This window comes from Malaclemys terrapin, chromosome 7 (genome assembly GCF_027887155.1).
Source record: "Malaclemys terrapin pileata isolate rMalTer1 chromosome 7, rMalTer1.hap1, whole genome shotgun sequence".
Lineage (NCBI taxonomy): Eukaryota > Metazoa > Chordata > Testudines > Emydidae > Malaclemys > Malaclemys terrapin.
Genome location: NC_071511.1, coordinates 15,059,788 through 15,082,922, shown reverse-complemented (window position 1 = coordinate 15,082,922; position 23,135 = coordinate 15,059,788). Strand labels below are relative to the sequence as shown.

Below are 23,135 nucleotides of genomic sequence, written 5' to 3'. Positions count from 1 at the left end.
GTTGCAATCTGTCTCTCCCCCCCCCCCCCCCAAAAAAAAAAAAAAAAAAAAGGATTAATGTTATAACTAAACCACTTGTATTTCTAACGAAAATCATCCCTGGGCACTGATAGGGTTCCCCCAGGTTCCTGGCTATCAGAGAAGTATTATTGCCCTGATTCAGCAAAGCACTTGTGACTTCAGTGGAACTTAAGCATGTACTAGAAATTAAGCACATGTTTTAAGTGCTTTACTGAATCATGGCCTAAATGGTATCACTTTGTCTGCAGAATCTGACTAGTTTTACAGTTCTTTTAGACAGTCTTAAAGTATCCTGACTCAGCAAGGAGCCCCTGTGTGAAGCCCATTGAAGTTTATGGGACTCAGTGAGTGCACAGGTGTCCACCCACTCAGAGTTTGCAACATAAGGCCCCTAAATGTAAAATCTGACCATTTATAACAAGTTTTCTTATTGAAAGGAAGGAATTTGTGATTGAGCCCAAACCAAAAATGTGTATCAACCCCCCCCACCTCTATTTAAGGGGGTCCTCAAAACCATAGATGAACATTACTGCACTAAGGGTTGGAATCCAAACTCTTGGCCTTTTGAGGTGTTTGGATTTGATCCATTATTAAAGTCCACATTGAACAGTGAATCGGCAGATCAGATTTTGTGGAGGGCCTAATCGTAGGAGGAACAGGCTCTATTTGGACAGATTGATACGATTTATAACACACAGTCTTCAGAAATCTTACTTATTGGATATTTACTATTTGAAAACCTTACATGCAATTCATAGGATTAGACTGAAAACTCTGTAGCCGTTAAGTAGAGATGCAGTTGAGGGAGAATGCACTTTAATCTTTTTTCAGTCTTTTTCGAGAGAGAGAGAAAGAGAGAGAGAGTGCATTCTAGTAGCCTTTATTCAATCAAGGAAGGCAGCTGCAATGCTGTGGTACAGCAAAGATCTATGTTTTTGTCACTTAACACTTACTTGTCATAAAAGTTATTGGGACCAAATGCCAATGTACTACTTTGATAGTGGTCTAGCAAATTCTTTAGTTTTGAATCTTTTGAAAGTACAGTAACTCCTCGCTTCACGTTGTAGTTATGTTCCTGAAAAATGCGACTTCAAGCGAATCCAATTTCCCCATAAGAATTAATGTAAATGGGGGAGTTAGGTTTCAGGGAAATTTTTTTCACCAGACAAGAGACTATATGTTTAAAATTATACTATGTGTGTATATATAAATAGTTTAATACTGTACACAGCAATGATGATTGTGAAGCTTGGGTGAGGTTCTGGAGTTAGAGGGTGGGAATATTTTCCAGGGAATGCCTTACTGCTAAATGATGAACTAGCACTTGGCTGAGCCCTCAAGGGTTAACACATGGTTGTTAATGTAGCCTCACACTCTACAAGGCAGCACTAATGGAGGGAGGGGAGACAGCATGGTAGACAAGAGCCACACACCGTGTGTGTGTGTGTGTGTGTGTGTGTGTGTGTATGCGTGCGTGTGCATGCGCATTGCCCCTTTAAGTACCATGACCCCACTCGAAGTACATTGCCTTTTTAAGTAGATCAGCAAGTTGAGACTGCAGCTGTTGGCAGCAGGCTCCCTCCATCCTGAGCCCTGTTGTGTGTCTCTCTCTTCCCCCTCCCCCTGCCACCGCTCTACGGAGATGGGGTAGGCAGGACCAGGGGGGAGGGAGTCACCCTACATTAGCCCTCCTCCTTTCTCCCCTCTTCCTCCCTCCCCCTCCAAGCAAGCAGGAGGCTCCCGGGAGCAGCTCCAAGGCAGAGGGCAGGAGCAGCACATGGCGGCGGCGGGGGTGAGGGACAACTGACTTGCTGGCAATTGATAGTCTGCTCGGCGGCTGCCACACAGGGAACTTAGAGGAGCAGGGAGCTGATGGGGGGCGGGGAGGCTGCCAGTCCACCCTGGTTCCTAGCCCCCACCAGCTAGCACCACCGGCCTGCTCTTTCTCCAAGCAGTGGACAAAGCAGGCGGCTGCCAAACAATGTTGTAAGGGAGCATTGCGCAACTTTAAACAAGCATGTTCGCTAATTGATCCGCAACGTAACAATGAAACAACATTAACCGGAATGACTTTAAGTGAGGAGTTACTGTACATATATCTCGAGTCTCTGGGTCACTCTCACCAGAAACAAAGATCAACTGTCCAGGACTAAAAGAGGGGAAAAAAAATACAATTACATGTAGATACAAGACTCAGCCATGTGCTCTGGTTCAGTGCCAATAATGCAGATTTAAGATGGCAGTAATGCATTTTGAATTTACACTTTCCCAAGTATTTGGAGCCTTGCCAAATATATTCACAACAAGAGAATAATTGGAAGCCGTGCAATTGATCTTGAAAGCCCATCTAATCTTAAGGGATGAAAATACAGTGCTTTCAGAATATTATAGAAGTTGTTTACAGTGAGGAAGAGGAGGTAGATTGGACTTTCTTTTAATTTGGATGTTCAAATATACCAGCTAAAAGTGATAGGCAGGATGCCATTTTAGGAGAAAAAGAAAGACTTCTCTGCACCAAAAAGTAGAGCTTGAAGTCTTATTAAGTGCTGTGTTTTTTTTTTTTAATATTTAGATGAAACCATATTACAGATGAGGATACAGAATCTGTGGAATTTCTCCTGAGATGTAGATTTTTCCTAAGAGAAATCCAAACCTTATTCAACTAAGAGATTAAGGTATTAATCGCTGTTACCAGAGTGCCAGTCATGAGCAAAACCATAAGCTCAAAATCTAAGAACAGAGCTTTTAGGGTTAACATACCTATAGAAATGACAAAAGTGAATCATTAGATATGATCTCCAATCTATCTCTAGCTTCAGTTGTAATTCTAATCACCTGTAAAACCCACTTAAGTCATTCTCCCCAACCAAAGTTGGGAGATATGCTTATAGAATAGGGTGAGACTAAGGTGAAAATCCAGCAGTGAAATGTGTGTGAAGACAGTCCAGCAAAGAGCAATCAAATTTCCTTGGCCCCTCATCAGCATCAAGTAATGATTCAGTTCCAAAACAAAGTCCTCATCATAAGAAAAATAAAGCATCACTGTTGGTTTATGGAAGTTAATGTATCTGTCCTCAGATAGTACATGTACTACAAGCTACCTCTGCACAAATGTTATGACTATAGGCTGTCAAATTGTGGAGAGGAAACACACCCAGGGTTAGTTGAGCATGCACAGAGCATTTAGTTTACTGCTTAATATGTTCATGAATTACATCAAAGCCTTATCTACATCTTTCTTCTTGAAGGTGGGGAAAACTCAAAACAAAATGCCTTCTGTTTTAAAGCATCCATGCCCCTGTTAATTTCATCTTATTTAGCAAGTAATATATCTGATAGCCAACATTACAGAAAGCCAATCTGACCAAGGAGAGCAATCTACATATCTTCTGTAACAGCAGCTTTATACATCAATCCTCAACTGTATGGAAAATAAGCTAGAGGGATTAGTTCATATTACTAGACTGTTGGCTGACTGTGTACACACACTTCCCTACAAAACAGAAAAGCTCTACTATGCTTACAATGGCCTTTTTTTTTTTAAATTGGGAAGTGGTCCCCTCCCAGAAAAGGATTATTAGCTAAAGTAATGGGATCTAATGCTGATAAGGAAAAACAATGGAGACATGTAACAAATAAAATGAAAGGACACTTCCTCTGTCTGCTATATCACATTTACTGAACTAGTGCTCTGAAACAGGCAGTGGTTGCACTGTTATGATAAGATTAGACAGCTCCTTAGTCTTTCCGTTGTGGCACATGGTTTTCCCAAATTTGGCCTGCCAAGTAAGACAGCAATGTGCAAAAGCAAAAACAGCCCTTGCCACACACACAATAAACACATGCCAACTGTCTGGGAACTATAGCAACACCCTTGTACGTTTTGTTTCATTGTCTTGGATGCAGCTAGCCAAGAGAGCCAGTTGTGGCTACTGAATGGGAAAAAATGATCACATTGTTTCTCATTTGTGCAGTGTTTCTTTTGTTTGGGGCCTGACTTCTGGCAATAGGGTGCTCTCTGGCAACACTTGAAGCCTTACGCTTGGGTATCCTTGGCTGAAAGGCACTTTAGAAATGCAAAAATACGTTCATTCAACTCCTCGTTAGGATAGAAGATACATTCATGTCACTTACAGCTACACTGATAAAACTTATGATTTGGGGACTTTATTTTTAATATTGTTTAAAAAGTTGAAACAATGTAATACCAATAGGATCCTTTGGCCTTAGGCATTCGATTTTTTTTAATCCTATCTCGTCTTGGATGGCTTCTGTGCATTACTCCAAACTTTGCATAAAAATGTGATCCTAGCACAAGATCTAATTGTCTTTCTTTGACAAAAGTGAAATTGTAGGTGGCTTGATTTGGGCTTTAGGGAGGGTGTGGGTTGTCAAAATGGGAAACTAGGGAAAGACTGGCACCTCAATAACAGTGAGCAAAACCAAAGCTCTTCCCTTTCCAAGATGGGTGGATGAGATACTCCTTTTGCAAACTAACAGCTGGAAAACAGTGAAGGTGCATTTTGTCACTGGAGGTGCTATTTGGCCAACACCCTTCAGAAAAACAAGGGTAGCAAATTAGAATGTGTATTTAAATTAACTGTTTAGGTGCTGACTGCTCCAACAGGACAAATAGTATGAGTGGAAATACATACTTCTTACAAACTTAAAAGTACAATAGTGTCTCACTCAGCAGCATGGGACATAAAAACAAAAAATTAAACAGACACAGAACTACCTTTTAATAACATCTACTCTTAGTGTTCTTTCCTTAAGTGTTTGGCATAAGTGGCCCCCTCACTGGTTGTTTCTCAAATGTCCAGGACTTACAGGAACAGATTGTGAAGGGTGTTGTCACTGACCATCTTTTCCAGTTAGAAAAGTAGCAGCATGTGGAACTGAAACTAGTTTCATAGAATTGTATTCCTTATCCTACTGTGAAATGTTTGCATGGTGTGGAACCATTCACGCCATCCTCTTACTGCTGAAAATCAAAATGTGAATGTGCAATATTGCTTCTGAGTCACTGCAGAAAAACAGTAGCCACTTTGCTGAAGGTGCTCCACCATTGCAATACTTTACCAGCAAGTACTCCAAAGTACCTGAATAAAGCAGATTTGTTTACAAAGTTAGTGGACAGACATATACGTTTTGAACACTTTGTGATATTTAATAAACACAGTGTACAGTGAATTACGATAACATGAGTTACTCAGTAAGTTGAACAAGACAGTAAGTGAGCCACAGAGTACATATTGTATTACAGAAAGCATACATTGAAATAATTTTTATGGACTGAATGGATCTTTCTGTGTTGTAAAATGCAGGTTTAGATTTTTTTTTTTTTAATTATAATTAAATTTGATCCACTAGCAACTGACCCATCCATCCTGGTCTCAGAAACCGACTTTAATTGATTAATCTATGTTGTACCACCTCACCACCCAACAGCATGACAAAACATTAAAAATAAGCTAGTCCAGCAGTCAGAACTAAGCAATGCATAGATGAATCTACTTGCCTTTCAAATTTTACTGCAAAGGTAGTGTCTGTTTCCCAGTGGTATGATCTTAGGGGGGAAACACTGGAAACTGGGGGTAGAAGATAGTAGAGGAACACTAAATCTTTAAACTAGCCCGACTGAAACAGACTGGACTTAAAGCATGCTACAACCAAAGACTGTATGGAATTACAGGAAAGGAGTGAGAGACCCTTTTCCCTTTCTAAACTAGGGTATGTGAGTAACTCTACCCCGATTGGGGCCTAACTGCCAAAAAGGAACAAAGTATGGTCTTTTCCTGGGCTCTAAAACATCTTCCATGTTCTACATTTTCAACCCTTCCATCTGGAATGTCCAGTTAAGATCAATTTTAGGATGGGGCGAGAGTGGTTCTTTTGTGCAGATGCCTCATGCATAAAAATGTTAATCTCAAAATTAAAGAACTAGGTGTGACAGAAATTCAATTGGAATATCCCGCTTACTTACAATAAGATTCCTTCTGCCCCCGCGCCCCCCAAAATGGAAGTGCTAAGTGATTGTGCATTTCATCTCCTGGGATAGGTGAGTTGGTTGCCACCTTTTCAGCCCTTTACTTATTCAGGACAGCAACAAATAGGAAGTTTCTCTTACGTAGACCTCCACCATACACCGCTAGCAGAAGCAATCATTTCTAAGGGAGAAAGAGAGGAGGTACTCTGACACCATCAAATGGTTATGGACTGATGAAAATCAGTAATAGCACTAGTGGATTTTTTTTTGTGACAGTCACTTGTCCACAACAACTGGCCTAAAACTAGCAACTTTCTTAACTCGTACTGTTAAACATTTTGTAGTTTTTAGTTGGAAAGTGTAGCCATTACTTTATGTATCTTCTAAGCACCACTATCCCTCCTATCTGCAATGGCAAAACTCTGCTTCCCTGTTCCTTATAACCAGAGGCAGAAACCAATTTGGTTTGAGAGGAAAAAAAGAGGCTAACAATAAAACATCTGACTATGCATGAAAGGACTAATATTAAACAAAACAAATCCCCCTCTTCTCTCTCCCATCTGTTGAACAGTGCAGAAACAGATGCTTGTTCGTAAAGGTGTTGTATATTAGCATCTACCACTTCCGTCTGTTTTGCCAGACACACAGGTAGTGTATTGTGCTACTCCGCAGAATGGAATTTGGATTTTCTGCCCACTCCTTCAGTTATTTTGCCAACATCAGTTGGAAGCATCATTGAGGTGATGCATGCTATTTCGAAGGGATGACTATACATCTAAATTGGTGCCCTCTTGTGGCTAACTAAGCCTATGCCTTGAGATGGAGCCAGTTCAGAAAAAAAATTAGAATGATCACAGAGAAGGCCTGGGGTACAGAGTCCATTTCAGGGAACAGAGGAGAAAATGCAACGTCAAGTGTTCATGGAACAGAATTAGCTCCCTACCCAGTTACAGTCAAGAGGGGTAAGTAGGAAGAGCTGGCAAAAGATGGGGAGGAGGGAATGCATTTTACTTAATATTTTTCTGTAAAAGTTGGTCATGAAATAGGAGGGGCTCAGCTATAGCTATAAGCGAGGCCTAATTTTCAAACAGGCTCCAGAACAGGCAAGGAATTCATGTTTTAAATAGTTTTAGTTTGCAGGAGCTATTAATGCACACAGTTTAAAAAAACAAAAACGGGTGCCACCTTTGTAAATGCCACTGTTAATTTGCACCTGTCATCTTGATTTTTTTCTCAAGCTTTAATTCTCAAGTGATTTTTTCCCTTATCTAACTCATCTCCCCAAATTCCCACTTTTCTGCACCTACCATTCTAATTCAATCTGTTTCTATATACCTCACTGTTCACTGAAACAGGCCTTATCAAAATCTTTGAGCTGTGGCAAGTTATCCTAAGCTTTCTTGTTTTAACAGGAAAAGGTTAGCTGTGGCAGTAGGTCACCCGTTTAGCTATCTCTTGTATCATCCACCTGGAATCAAGGTGAGAGTACAGGAGATTGTTCAGCATGTTATTTGAGGATATTGTCAGGAACTCTGTCTTGGCTTTTGTCCAAGGCTGGCTCTAACAGTCAGAGCAATAAGGCAGATTGCAATCTCCTCTCCTGAAAACAGCATTTTCCCCTTTTGAATATACTATCTAACATACTCATCTGCAGCACTTTACACCTGCCTTAGCTTCTGTTTATTTTGCACCATCAGTGCCTCTGCTTTGACTTCTCCTTCACCTATGTGTTAAGTATTAACCCTTACTGAGATGTAAGGTTATGGGTTCAGTGTCCTGAGTGTACTGTGAAATGTACAGATGAAGGCCAAATGCCTCTAACTGTGTAAGATTATAGTGTACATAACAATTACTTCCTACACTTTGCCTGTAGTCCTAATTAGTCATTTAACTTTTCACTTGAAGCTAAGTGGAATGGCATTTCCCATTTCCCCCTCCCACATCATGCCATTATATTTCTATCCTTGCTGTAGCTGTTGGTGTGTGTATATGTGGGATGGGGGACCTATGGTTATTTTTTTGGGTGGCCGGGCAAAGGAATCTCATTCAATTTTTGTCTAGGCACATCTGACAATAGATGCTATATTCACTGATGTCAATCTTTTTGAATCCCTATGCACAGCTGTTTCCTTGAGAAACTTTGCCAAAAGTTTGTTTGCCTGGTGTATAGCACAGAGAGCTATCATACGGTAAAAACCCAACACATGATTTAGCACCACAGTAACAGGGTTTTTTCATTACATCATCTTCCTCCAACATTTCCTGCTCTCTTTTGATTAGCGGTACATTAAGAAATCTTCCAGAATAATCATATGAAAGTTCTTCTCCAGCAGAGATAGCAGCAGCAGCAAAAAGTGCCAGTTTGGGCACCAGTGAGTCAATTCGGACAGGAACCATAAATAAATTTGGCTCACAAGAATGGTTCAGGAACCTGCCTACGTTTCCTGTATTCATAGGATCAACAAATGTCTCTATGATCTGTCCATCATACAAGTGTTCCCTCACAGCTATAATATAGTTTGAATCCTCTGGTGTCTGTGCCTGTATTCTTCTACATGCCTCACGGAAGCATAGAACTTCACCAGCATATTCACACACAAATCTTCCTTTAGGTATGAACTCCAGTGTGCGGAGACCCCACCCCTTCTTAACAGTCTTGAACACCTCAAGTCTGAATTGTAAACCCCTCTGAATAACCCTGTTTTGACAGAACTCACCACAACAGCACATGGCATTGCATTCAAAAATAGGCCTAGTATAGTCCACTTCACTTCCTATGTATTTGATGCATGAACTGTTATAGTTTTCACCATGGCGAAGACACGAACAAGTGTTGGCCACGCAGGAAGCAGTAACACAATTACATCCTGGAAAAGTGATTTCAGAAGGGTCAGTGTCTTCTCCTGCTCCTGCCACGTGCTCTGGGCTATACTGCAAAGAGATGATCACAAATTAAAATCATTTTGATAACTATACTCCCCTTCACAGAGACAAGCACAACTGTCCTCATTTAAAATAAAGGGGACAGATTTTCAAAAGAACTCGACCTCCAGGAGCTTCCAGTGAGACTAATGGATAGTGGACACTTTTGAAAACCTGGCCCCCCAAAAAGCACATACTAATCAGGTCACTACAATATTGCATTCTTGAGATCTGTGTCCTGTAAAGACAGGGGAGAAAAATTAATACACCTTATTTTTTTGTTTAACATCTCCCAGGTGCCTAATAGGGATAACTGCCTTTCAAATGATCACTGTTCTTCAAGCATCTGGTATGCAAATTAATAGCTCCTAGAATCTTTTCATATTTTGTCTTTACAGAAGCGAACTGTTTCAAAGTTTTGCCATTTAAAGTTAGAAACCAAAAGCTGTTTTAATCTATGCTGATTGTGATGATGGGTCTGTTGTGAAAGCAGAAATGTGTTTTAGTTTAGTTTCAGTACTCAGCTGCATCTGTGCAATTCCTAACAATAGCATTACCGGTTACTGTATTTTTATGTGTCTTTTTAAAAAAGTGAACATGACATGAAAGAAGTAATTAACAGTGCTGGAGCAGTAAGTCCTTGATCATGGAACAGATGCAGTGACAACGCTGGCTTCCCTTACACTGCCCCACCACTGTATCTCAACCCTGGCCCAAGAGAACCCAGTCCTCTCAGAATAAGAAGGCAGTTCAGTCTCCATCATCTTTCATTTCTTGGCCTATCAATAGGGCCCTACCAAATTCATGGTCCACACTGGTCAATTTCACCGTCACAGGATTTTTAAAATTGTAAATTTCATGATTTCAGCTATTTAAACTGGAAATTTCATGGTGTTATAATTGTAGGGGTCCTGACCCATAAAGGAGTTGTAGAGGGGGTCACGGTACTGCTGCCCTTATTTCTACATGGCTGCTGGTGGAGGCTCTGCCTTCAGAGCAGCTGGAGAGCGGCGGCTGCTGGCCAGAAGCCCAGCTCTGAAGGCAAAGCCACTGCCAGCAGCAGCACAGAAGTAAGGATGGCATGGTATAGTATTGCCACCCTTACTTCTGCACTGCTGCCTGCAGAAGTGGGCTCTCAGTCAGCAGCCGCCACTCTCCAGCCACCCATCTCTGAAGGCAGCTCAGAAGTAAGGGTAGCAGTACTGCGACCCCCCTAAAATAACCTTGTGACCCCCCTGCAATTCCCTTTTGGGTAAGGATCCCCAATTGGAGAAATGCTGGTCTCCCCTGTGAAATCTCTATAGAAAAGCACACTAAAGACCAGATTTCACAGTCCGTGACGCATTTTTCATGGCCAGGAATTTGGTAGGGCCCTACCTTTCAGATAAGACTGCCCACAGGGAGACAATTGTGATGTAGACTTCGAAATGGATCCAGAAAAATCTCTTCCTGGATATATGCCAAAATCTGGAAACAATTACTTTTTAAACAAAACTTGAAGATGGGCGTCTAGGTGAATTAGCTAGGAGAGGCGGGGGTGGGCAATTAAAAACAGCTTTATATTTTTTCATTCTAATTCTTATTTGCTAATTATGTAGATGAATGCTTTTGAAACCAATTTTTAAAATGCAAATCCTAGTCCACCTGGATTTAAGGAGAATATGCAGAGTGCTACATTAATTATTTAATTCCTAAAAACAGCCCACTGGATAAACTAGAGATGAATTCTCACCAGCCCCCACAAAACTAATGCATCTAATTATATCTAGAGTGACCAGACATGAGTTAATTATTTTGAGCAACAAAAGAATCCTTTAAAATAGAAAAGGCATGCAATATGCTACTATTTATTTACATAATAGACAGAAAGACAAGCAGATGGTGATGTTAATTTCCTAGTTAATCTACACATATAAATCATTGTGAGATTGAGTAAATTATTTAAACAGCATTACTATTTTATCAAACAAATACCTCTTAGGCCAATTCAAAAGCTCTCCTGTGAGAACTGTGTTTGACTTTGAAAATAATTTCTAGCCATCATTTTTATTTTTAATATTCATCATCCAAAAAGCTTTACATTTTGAGATGGTAGATACACCTCTAACCCGATACAACGCAACCCGATATAACATGAATTCGGATATAATGCGGTAAAGCAGCACACCGGGGGAGCGGAGCTGCGCACTCCGGCAGATCAAAGCAAGTTCAATATAACGCGGTTTCACCTATAACACGGTAAGATTTTTTGGCTCCCGAGGACAGCGTTATATCGGGGTAGAGGTGTATCTTGTTACATTGAGACCTGGTCCTAGTGATTTAATTGTCACAAGAGGAAAGTCTGTGGCAGAGGCAGGTATCTAAGTGTTCGGAACTGTATAGTGATGCATTTGCAGAGAACAAAAATGAGTTGGTGATTGCATTTCAATCTGGTTACTAGTGAAGGAAGGGATTTGGTTTACTTCAGACAACACGAAGCTGGAATTCACGCTTTCAAAATTACGCAAATGCCCCTGGCAGGCCCAGGTTCACATCAGAGTGAATATTCATATGATGAAGGAAGGTGGTCAAAACTTTGCTAAATTTTGGAGTCAAACTATAGATATTTATAACAAGATACTCCAGAGGCATGTTTGTTTTCTTTACAATGTTCCATTTGAAGGAGGGGAGGGGAGCATATTATCCAGAAACCTGAAGTACATACTGTGATTAAAACATTACCGTGGCCTCTTATGTTAAATTCTGGGTGCTCAGGAACATACCAGTTCATTCAGAGGTTTATTTTTCCTCAATTAGCAGCTTGCTCAGCCTCCTGTATTTAAATCAGATCAAGTCTGAATCTTTCTAACATTCACTTATCTGTGATATTCCCTTATACACTAACTAGAAGTTTCTCTATTTCCCTAAAATTTCACAAGCCCACATCATTTAACATGAATGTTAATGTTTAGTCCAATACATGGCTCCATTTTCATTAGGGGATTACAGGTTCTTAAATCCAATGAATCCACCACTTAATCAAAACCTAACTAGCCATACACCTCTGGGGAATTTGTTTTTAAGTCTCTATAAATAGTTTAGAAAAGAGATTGGATACATTAGGAGTTGGATCAGTTCATCCTTAGGATGAAAAGTGACTGTTAATGTTTCAAAACTTTCATATATTTTATTGTCTTAACCACCTCACACAGTATGGCACTCTAAAGTGCCTGTCAAATTCTTTCTTTGATTCTGTTTTACTGAAGAAAAGCTATAATCCCTGCTAGCAATGCACGTGTTTTAATAGTTGGGCTATAAATTAACCTATGGCAATATATTTTATTTCTGGAGACCAGCAGGTGAGATATGGCTTTAAGATTAAAATCTGTAAAAACAGTCAGCAAGGAAAAAGGAGGTAGTACAATTGAAAACGTTTTAGAGAGAAGAGCTTTTCCATTAAGATGTGGGATGTTTCCTTTAAAAAAATTGTGCAAAATGTAATTTTTAACCTGAGACCAGCTAAAATTAGTGCTTTGATTCCCCATTAATCTATAAAGAGATAGCAGAAAAAAGATATACTAATGTCACTTTTTTAAAAGTAATGTTTGTTTCAACTATTTGCTTATTTACTGAGTCTTCCAGGTACAGGCTGTAAATCATGCTCTCTCATGCCTTTTTTTTTTTTTTTTAAATGGCCAAGTGGCTGCTGGAAAGCAAAATAATGTAAATAGGTAAAAACACATGAGCAGGGCATCCAAATAGAGAATATTTTAAAATACATGTACTCAGCTCCATTCTACCTATTTTAAAATCTTTTTAAAAATCTTTTTTGAACAGAAGTGGAAGAGCCAACCATGTTGGCAGGGTTTTATTTTTCCAAGTTACTGGAAATCAAACCATTCTATTCCTAGATATAAGATGTTGGAGCCTGGCTGGTCTCAGGATATTACAAACACAAGGTGCGTGGGTAATATCTTTTACTGGGCAACTTCTTGAAGTTGTCCAATAAATGATATCATTCACCCACCCTGTATCTCTAGATATAAGTGAGGATTTTCTAAGCCCTGATTTGTTTCAGAAGGGACACATTAGAATGTTTACCGGTTCAGGGCCCCCTATCCTACAACTACATGCACACAGTTCCCTACTAATAATAACCACATCCCGCCTGAGGATGCCAACGGGAAACTGGGTATAAAGTTTCAGGATTGAGGCAAACAATCAGGGCCGGCTCCAGGCACCAGCTTAACAAACAGGTGCTTAGGGCGGCCAAGGGAGAGGGGCGGCAGGTCCTATACGCCCTGTAGGAGCAAAGGACCTGTCGCTGAACTGCTGCCACCGATAGCGGCTTTTTTTTTTTTTTTCCCAATTGCCGCCACCAATCGTGGCTTTTTTTTTGTTTTTGCTTGGGGCAGCAGAAATGCTGGAGCAGGCCCTGCAAACAATCAGAACTTCCTTTGCACCTATTAAAGATTTATGGAACACGGAAATGGCACCTGTTTGTACAAGCACCTTTTTATACCCTGCTTTCAAAGTTAAACGTGTATTTCCCTCACCCCAGCCAGGGAACGCATCTGTTTAATCTGATGCAGTTTGTGTGTGCGTGTTTGGCTATTTGTTTTTAGTACCAGCTGAACTTTCCTGCAAGGAGAGGGCTCTTGGCGAAGACCATAGTGCCCTCTAATGCAATACAGCATATACTGCAGGAGGGGACTGGAACAAGACACCGCAGATCACACGGCCCAGGCGTGCTCACCAACTACTCTAGCAACACGCAGTGAAACATTCGGGCGAGCCCCGAGCTCGCTCCTGGGCATTCAGACTTGACAGCGTGGGGCGAGACCAGCAGGGCCCTGCTCATCCCAGCCGCGGATCCTACCCCTGCACCTAGAGGGCTGGGCTCGTGGCTCCCCGCCCAGCGAGCCTGCAGGGCCAGAGCTCGGCCACAGGCACCAGCGAGCCGGGCCGCCTCTGAATCGGCAGCGGCGCTTCAGGCGCGCTCGGCTCCCAGGGGGATGCTCTGGACCCGCGCGTCCCAGGCCGACGCTCCTCGGTCTCTCAGGCGCGGCAGCTGCTCCTGCTCTGTGCCGGGCCGCAGCCGCCGCCTACCTGGAAGGCCGGGGGTTCCTCGGACGGCGGCCCCACCGACACGGGGAGGCTCTCCAGCCCCCGGCTCAGGTCCCGCTCCCGCGCGCGGGGCGTCACCGCCATGCTTCCCTCCGCCAGCCGGGGCCTAGGCCCGGCTACTGTCGCCATGGCAACAAACCCCACTGCCCTCCACTCGGATTGGCTCCCAAGCGACATGTCCTTGTGTGATTGGACGAGATGAATGACATCACAGGCGGAAACCCGGAAGTGTGCGTTCTCTTAAAGGGACCACAGGTGGGGAGCTAGACCGTGGGAGAGGGACTTTCCATCTGACCCACACAGGAAGAGTTTTTTGTGTGCGTGTGAGACACAGACACCTACACACATATGATGGTATTGTGTGTGAGACACAGGCATTCTCTCAGACACTGTGTGTGTGACAGAGACTCACCCACACAGTGACATTGTGTGTGTCAGTCAGACACACTCTCTCTCACACAATGTCAAGTATCAGGGGGTAGCCGTGTTAGTCTGTATCTACAAAAACCACAAGGAGTCTGGTGGCACCTTAAAGACTAACAGATTTATTTGGGCATAAGCTTTCGCTCTCACACAATGACATTGTGCGAGTCAGACAGACACAGACTCACACACAGTGACATTGTGCGTAGGGTGACCAGACAGCAAATGTGAAAAATCGGGACAGGGGTGGGGGGTAATATGAGCCTATATAAGAAAAAGACCCAAAAATCGGGACTGTCCCTATAAAATCGGGACATCTGGTCACCCTAATTATGCGTGTCAGACAGACACAGACTCTCTCACACACAGGCGATGACATTGTGTGTGTTGCCCCAGCACAATCTGACAGGGTGCTGTTGCACCCCGACGTAGTACTATTATTTTTGTTATGTCCCCTTTCTCTCGTAGGCCCTGTGAGGCTTTGTGAAATGACTGTATTTGTAAAGCATTTCAAGGAATCCAGCTGAGAGAGGCCACGTACTGTTACAGCCACACAGCGTCCGATTGTGCCATGTCATGGGGACCTAAGCACTGGGACAGGGTGATGCGCCATTTGATCTCTGAGGGCAAATTGCTATAGATGGCCCTCTCATTAGCACACTGGGCAGAGGAGCTGTGACTGGCCATGGAACCAGAATTATCCCTCCACGCACTCAGGTCAAGGTTGGAGCACTTTGAGAAGGCTGCTGTCCTGTACTGCTGCACCTTGACATTGTTGCTATCCTGTTGCACCTAGTTGTGCAGATAAAAGCAAGCCTTACTCTTGCAACTCCCTCCACATGGGCGATGACTGCACCTGCAGATGCTTCAACTGCAGGGCTGAGTCCAAAGATCCAACAAGGCACTACCTTGTATAGGCACTACTGCTTATTACTTCTTTGGTTTTATAAAGTAGAATCTGTTGGAAATGCCACAGACTATTAGATGGGTTTTCCTAGAGCTAGTTGGGAAATGATTTTTTTCTACCACTATTTTTCACAGATTTTTTTTTTAATTTTAATTTTTTAATTGCATGTTCATAAAAACTGTAGGAAGCAGTAGGTAAGATTAAAAGAATGCTCTTGCATAAATAAAATGGTGAGCTCTCACTTCTGAGAAAAGAGATTTTTCTGTAAAAAGAGCATGCGGCGCACTTTTAAAAAAAAACATACATCACATTTGGCTGGGTTATTTTCTCCATATAAGTTACAACCATTGGCTATTTTTAATTCAATCATATTTACCTGACATTAAACAAAATCTTTTACTACTGAATCTTTTTAAACTTTCTTATTGAAATGTCATTTGGAACTGCTGAATACTTTAAAACTTTCACTATGAAATTAAATCTCTCTTGCTTATTTTGAAGGTACAGATTTGTGAATGAGTTCTGGATGTTTAATTAGTGTTCTTGTCTCCCCATACAAACATTTTAAATTAACTTTTCTTACTTCTGTATTTGAACTGAGCTAATATATGTTTTTAAAATATCACTTCTGTGGTTGGATGTTCTTTGCTCTCTGTGGTTTTACGTGAGAGATATGAGATCAAACTGGAAACTGTAGTTGTCATAATGTGATAACTCTTGACAATAACATTTACAGAAGAAACTAGCATATTTTAAAAAATTAAATTCAAGAGTACAAAGTAAGGGCCAATTCTTCTCCCTAGGCTTACCAAAGTAAGGTTTCTTTATGAAGGAAGGTATGAACAGGAGGTGGAACCAGGCTCTCTCCTTGTCTGGGAAGCTTGACACGATTCTGCCAGTGCAAAGCTGCCCTGAAACTGGCTTAGCCAACTACAGGAGGATTACCCATGTGGCAAGATCATCAGGTGGAATAGAACATCTAAGGCTGGTCTTGCACCACCCTTCTTCTGTGGCCAGTATATGCAACAAGACTAAGAGAAGGGGACACTGGCTCAACTTCCCTGTGTCCTGGTGATTCTTAGTAACTCTAATGGTCCCGTGGGTGGATCTCCGTTGGCTCATTCTCGTTAGCTGAGCCTGTGACAGATATTTATTCTAGTGCTATAGAATTAAAATTCTAAATTTCCTAGCCAGGCCTGAGCTCAGTGGGCCTGCTACCCAGTGACCTATATGTTTGAAAGCTAGGAAAATTATAATTTTAATTCTATAGCATTAGGATAAATAACATGAATAATGATTCCAGTACTGATCCTACTGATTTCAATTAGAGTGGTAATAGTCCTAGTCAGAATACTAGTGTGGTATAAGTATTGCAACAACTTTAGAAGCTTTTCACATCACCACATTATGTTCTACAAGAATTATCTCAGCCTATGCATCCAATTTTTGTAGAGCAGATTGGGCAAGAGTGCATCGGAGGCCTGTTTATGGAGATCTTACAGATTAGTAAGGTACATACAGTGGAGTGTGATATACTTGTTGCTTGTAACATGCTGGTACAGCCTGTCCATCAAGGGTACCTTTCATATTAACTTCCTAGCTTGTCTGTGAGGCTTGCCCCTCTAATAAGATATTTCCTCTTAGCATATCTTTTGTGGCGGCTGGTCTGTTACATTTCGCAGAGAATATCTGCTGTGACTTATATGTGGCTTCTTTGGAACTACTTTTGGTGCTTGTATCTTCTTTTCTTCTCAGTGGTAAGTACTAATAACTCCTCTTGGCAGTTTCTCACAGTGGAGGCAGTAAATTTTGGTTTTTGCTCTACAGAGGAATATTTGTCTATTACATGAGTGGGTGGGTGAGGTTCTGTGGCTTGCAGTGTGCAGGAGGTCAGACTAGATGATCATGGTGGTCCCTTCTGGCTTTAAAGTCTATAAGTCTATGAGACCGTTAGGAGAAGTTTTTTTTTCTTTCTGTTCTATACACACACATATTTGGACCAAATGAGATATGTGTGGTGGTTGGCCTGAGATGGGTAGAAAGTGGCTCTTCAGTTTATTTAAACAGTAAAAGAAGAAAGAATTGCCTTTTAATATTGGAAATTTATATAATGTCTGGTAGTTAGAAATGAAGGGGCTGCTCCAGCTAGTAAGTAATAGGTAGAAAATGGGCATTGGTACAGTATTACAGTTAATGTGCCGAAATTTAATTTGTAAATGTTTTGCTTTCAAACATTTTTGTCTTTAAAAAAAAAACCTAATTCCATTACACAATTATAATTTTGTTTTCAGTTCATTGAGGCGTCTTTGTCACCACAGTGTTATTTCAGCTATGGTTCCTTGCGGGGAGAGGGGTTAATCTGGGAATTTCCTTTGTTTCTGTTTTACAAAATATGTGAAATACTGCTATAAGGAAATTAGATGTAGAGTGCTTGTTTTGTGGAACTTTATATTTGATTGGTTCAACTGGCAAAGCTTCTTAAGGATGTTTGGGTACGAAGCGGAGATGGAGAATAAGCACAAAAGTCATTACATCTTGCGGGAGAGGTGTTGAAATGATACCTGTGCTCTGACACTAAGGATATAGCTACACTAGAGCTGCCTACTCTTCCATTTTTAGTGCACTAACTCGATCAGAGCTAGTGTGGCTATGTCTCCTCACGTTGGAAATTATACCTTCTGGGTCCAGTGTAGACATATGATTGATACCTGATGGAGAGTGAAAGGGGAGGATGTGTATGGCTTTGCAAGGACAGAATCACAGCTACCATAGAGTGAGTGAGTGAGTGTGAGAGAGAGAGTTTGCATGGGATCTTGCTGAGAAATGAATGGGAAGGAGGTGGGGGGGAAATGCATGAATTTTACCATTCTGTAATATCCTCTACGGTTGTGACTCAAAAGATGTTTCTCTAACCTTTTAGTCTACCTCCCCCAGCCTTCTGTCACTCTGCCTCTCTTCCACTCCATTTTTCCTGCTTCCCTTTGCTCCCCCACCAAATCTCTCTTGCCTTCATTTACCTTGCACTCCATGCCTCCTAAGATCCCCATTGCCAGTGGCCTCTTACATAAAAAGAAGCTGGAGCCCAGTTGCCTGGAGGGGGGAGCAGGGGGCGCATCGGTTACATATATGTCACTTTACTGAAGGCATAGTGTGATCTCTAAATCACCCAATTCTGACATGAATGTTAGGGAAATAAATCGGTACTACCGTATCTCCATATTTTGAAGAGATGATAATGGCAACAGCTTTAAGTACTTGCAGCAGGTCTCTTTTAAGATGTTTTTCAGCTCCAGCATCCCTCTCTTCAGAATGTTGCCAACTCTCACCCTTTTTGGATTCATTTATCCACCTTTTCCACACCTTCCATACTGGAGAGGTGGATCAGATTCCCAAGCTGGAAGTTTGATTGCAGAGTGATCACTGATATTAACTCCACTTCCTTTTTGTAGTTCAAGGACTTTTATTATTATCAAATGGACTTTTGGGTTAAGACAAATACAATTTGGCTGCTAACACCCAGCAACAGATGGATTTTTTTCCATTTGTTTAAATAACAAAAATGGTGAGTCATTATTCTTTTGCGCAAGAAACAGATTTGCTTGTAGCTATGGGGGAGAGGGTGTTAACAATTTGCACAGGAGCATGGAAAACCCTCTGTTCTCTCTTCCTCCTCCTTCCCCCACATACTCATGTTATGCTGTCCCATACCCTGGGTTGAAGTCTTAAGTTGTCCAGAGTGGGTGAGAGGCTGACAGAAGCGCATTTTAACTAATGTAAAACAGTTATTGACAGAAAGCACAGAATGGAGTTGAAGTGAAGAACTGAGTCTGAACTATGCATTGATGAGCCAAGGCTCCTGGTGCAATTACAGAATTATTTTATCAACAAGCCACCATGTTTTTAAAATGGGAGCAAATGTGCATATATGAGTGTGACGGTGCTGCCCGTGGGAGCCCGCTGAGGTCACTCAATCAGGGTGAACTGCAAACAAAATGGGGCAGACAAACCCCAAACGCTGGTGGTTATTCCAATACTTAGATTTACCAAGCCAGCACAAAACAGCTTCTATAGCACCTCACTGGTTACTCAGAAGTCCAAACAACGCAGTTCCCTTAAAGTGCCCAGCCTCAGGCCTCCGTCCAGACACACCTGTCAGATATGATGATTACTGAAAATCTTATCTCATCATATAAAAGAAAAGGTTCTTCCAATCCCAAAGGATCAGCCACATACCCAGGTTCAATTAACTTAGATCTTACCCAAAATACACGCTTATAGCCAATTCTTATTAACTAAGCTAAAATTTATTAAAAAAAAAGAAAAGAGAGAGAGTGTTGGTAAAAAGATCAATATACATACAAACTTGAATTCAATTCTTGAGGTTCAGATACATTAGCAGAGGTGATCTTGTAGCTGACAAAAGTCCTTTTAGAAATAGTCCATAGGTTATAGTTCAATGCCCATATTCAGGGTGGCTCCAGTCAGTGACTGGGGATCTCAATCCTTATGGCTTAAGGTTTCCCCCTCTTGAAACCCAAAGCAGATCTGAGATGCAGCGGGATCGTGTCCGAGCGTTCTTATACATTTCCAGCAGCCTTTCAGCCTGAGAAAAACAATAGGCTTAATTCTCTTTCCAAACATCCTGGCAATTAGCACAAGGTAATTTATCCATTAAACAGTTCAGATACAGGTTACCACAACCTTCAAAGAGACATATGGACAATAATATTATTTCACTTAAGTATCATCATAAATGTTAATATTCCTTTTTTGATCTTTGAATTTAAAACTATAGCAATAGACAAGACTTGTTTGCTTACATCACAAGCCCTGAGCAAACATCTACCCTTTTACCTCTAACAATGCAGACTTGCATTTCAAAGCTCTATTCATTTACATATCTTCCTAACCAGTCCTTAAGGTTCATGCATGGGTCAGGTCAGTCTGAGTTAATTAACTCTTTCCGGCCCTGTCATCTTTCAATGAGATATTATATCATACTCATAACATCACAATGAGCTACTGGATAGATCTATATTTTGTTTTGCTTTTATATATACATACATAGCTTTTTCATTTCATCCTTACAAATAATCGCTTCCAGCTCCTTAATAAGTTTTATGGTTTTTCTGTGCACGCTCTGCAATTTAATATCCTTCTGGTAATGAGGTATGAGGAGGGTAAATGCGTCTAGAATAGAGTTCAGCTTCGAACAGTCTTTCTCTCATTACATCACTGAGTTTCCATTGGCTAATATTTTACACTGTAACAAGGTTCTGCAGCTTAGGCACACTGGAATTTATGCTTGCAACCCATTACAGCCTGTGGCCCCTTTAAAACACAATTTCTGTACGATTGTGTTTTCCTCTTTTTCCTCCAGTTTGTCGTCTTTAATTTTTTTTCTACTGCCTTGCTTACAGTTCTCTCTTCTACTCCTTGCTTGCTCTGCTCTGCCATTCCTCCTAGTCCAACTTTTAATCTTGCTTTGTGATTTGACCTTGATTGCTGGATAATCATGTCCATTGGGTTAGTGTGCAGGTACTCTGTATCCCTCTGCCAGTCTATTGTGCATCTATTTAGAATATTGATTGCTAGAGAGTGAAGTAGAAAAAAATCAATATCCCATTTAAAAAAAGTTTAGTGACAGCAGTGTTTTCAAGGCAAGTCAACTTCACAGGGTTAGTGTCCAGAAACTAAAGATGTAATTTTTTTTCCATACAGACTATGCTGCATAGATAGATGAGAGATAAAAATATACACATACAGATTAGGACCTAATTTATTTGCATTCGTGATTGGAAGACCCCTGTTGAATGACTGAATCTAAAAAAGCAGCAGTAATACAAAATATACTTTGATTTACTCCTGTCAACTGTAGTTTAGTGTTGATTATCTTTCATAGTATTCCATAGTATAATTGTAATTGTACTATAGTGTGTTTAGTAACCATAATGAAAGCTTAGTAAACTGATATCTTATTACAGTGTCTGCTATTAAATGCTTATAGGGCGATGCAGAAACACCAGACTGTGAATTGCAGACTTTATCAATATAGAATATATACCACATGTGTGCAACATGTGCATTTACTATGCACCTTTGTCTGCCTCACCTGCATTCTGCCCACTAACTCGTCAACACTGGGACCATTCCTAACATCCCAGAGTTGGCAGGTCTCAAAAGTCAGCAACTTGAAGATCAGATATTCTGCCTCTTTCCACCAGAATCAAATGGCTGCCTCTGGAGGTTCCTCATCCCAGTCCATTCCCCACCTGCCTGACATCCTCATGAGCAAGAAAGCAGACCCCCAATTCTCTGGAGAGCAGAGTCTGAACCTGTTCCCGAGCTCCTTCTCCTTCTCGTCTGGACAATGCTGCCTTAATTCTGAGATGGGGAGTCAAAAACAATACATATTGGTCTGCTGGATACTCCATGTGAGCCTCCATGCGTGGCGAAAGAGCACTGTTATTCTGAGGTCTGTTACTTGTACCCTTGTATGGTAGTTGCCCCAATTTTCTCTCTAACTGACTGTATTTGTGACCCCCCTCAGAACAGCAAGGGAGAACACTCTGTCTTGTTCTAAAAATGCATTAATGTTGCTCATTAATTGCTCAGCCAGGAAATTTGTTTCAGTCAGTTCTTCAGCTTGTCTTATTTATTTTTTACAGCTTGCAAAGAATCTGAAAGTACTTTATGGAGTGAAAAGAACAGGAGTACTTGTGGCACCTTAGAGACTAACAAATTTATTAGAGCATAATGTTGTTAGTCTCTAAGGTGCCACAAGTACTCCTGTTCTTTTTGCGGATACAGACTAACACGGCTGCTACTCTGAAACATGTCTTTATGGAGTGAGAGTTTGAAATAATGAGAGAATGGTTTACAGACTTGCCTGCTGTGACAGTGCTGTAAAATTCCACAGAGCAGTCAAGTTGGCACCCTGACCCTCTTTCTGGAAGGCCAAACTCATGATGTTTATGTCACACCTGGCCTTCGCTGCCTTCAGAAGCAGGAATTCTGAGGTCATTTCTCAGCACATGGATCTTGGATGGTGAACAATATCTTGCTGTGTGCTAATGAGCTGGCCAAATATGCCATAAATAAATGAATGCTGGAACTAAAGACATAGTAATCACATTTATAAATCCAGTCAAAGAGGGAGAAACTGAAGATCAGTTTATTTAAGTTCACCTTAGCTGTGGAGCAATGATTAACCTTGAAAAATACTTTGCATTTATATAGCACATTTAATGTGTAGTTCTCAAAGTGCTTTACAAAGGGTAGGTCTACACTTACCTTCGGGTTCGGCGATAAGCGACCGATCTTCTGGGATCGATCCCGGAAGTGCTCGCCGTCGATGCCGGTACTCCAGCTCGGCGAGAGGAGTACGCGGCATCGACGGGGGAGCCTGCCTGCCGCGTCTGGATCCGCGGTAAGTTCGAACTAGGGTACTTCGAATTCAGCTACGTTATTAATGTAGCTGAATTTGCGTACCTTAGTTCGAAGTGGGGGGTTAATGTGGACCAGGCCTAAGATAGATAAATCTTGTGTCCCACATTTTACAAATGGGGAAACTGAGGTAGAAAGAGGTGAAATGACATACTCAACATCAATGGCAGAGGCCCGGAAGAGAGCCCAAGCTTCCTATCATAGAGCTTTCCATGGCATCTGTCACTATGTCCTGTTCTATGGACCATCATCCTGAGGGTTATGTGTAGTAAGTCTGTCTGTCCAAGAAGAAAATCGTGACTTAGAAATTTACTAAATCAT

At 41.4% G+C, this 23,135-nt stretch overlaps 1 protein-coding gene across 1 annotated transcript; it reads right to left on the bottom strand.

Moving 5' to 3' along the window:
• Positions 1 to 5,166: 5,166 nt before the first annotated feature.
• Positions 5,167 to 15,963, bottom strand: LOC128841231 (histone-lysine N-methyltransferase SETMAR). The gene is made up of 2 exons (XM_054036088.1): positions 14,021 to 15,963; positions 5,167 to 8,941 (listed from the first exon to the last, which is right to left on the bottom strand). The coding sequence occupies exons 1-2, from the start codon at positions 14,213 to 14,215 to the stop codon at positions 8,123 to 8,125; spliced, it is 1,014 nt and encodes a 337-aa protein (XP_053892063.1). The 5' UTR covers positions 14,216 to 15,963; the 3' UTR covers positions 5,167 to 8,122.
• Positions 15,964 to 23,135: the final 7,172 nt, after the last annotated feature.

Bases quoted from the DNA above. Each gene is read 5' to 3' on its own strand.
- LOC128841231 (XM_054036088.1), bottom strand. From the start codon at position 14,215: ATGTCGCTTGGGAGCCAATCCGAGTGGAGGGCAGTGGGGTTTGTTGCC. The intron at 8,942-14,020 runs GTAGGCGGCGGC...ATCTCTTTGCAG, and splicing joins AGGAACCCCCGGCCTTCCAG to TATAGCCCAGAGCACGTGGC.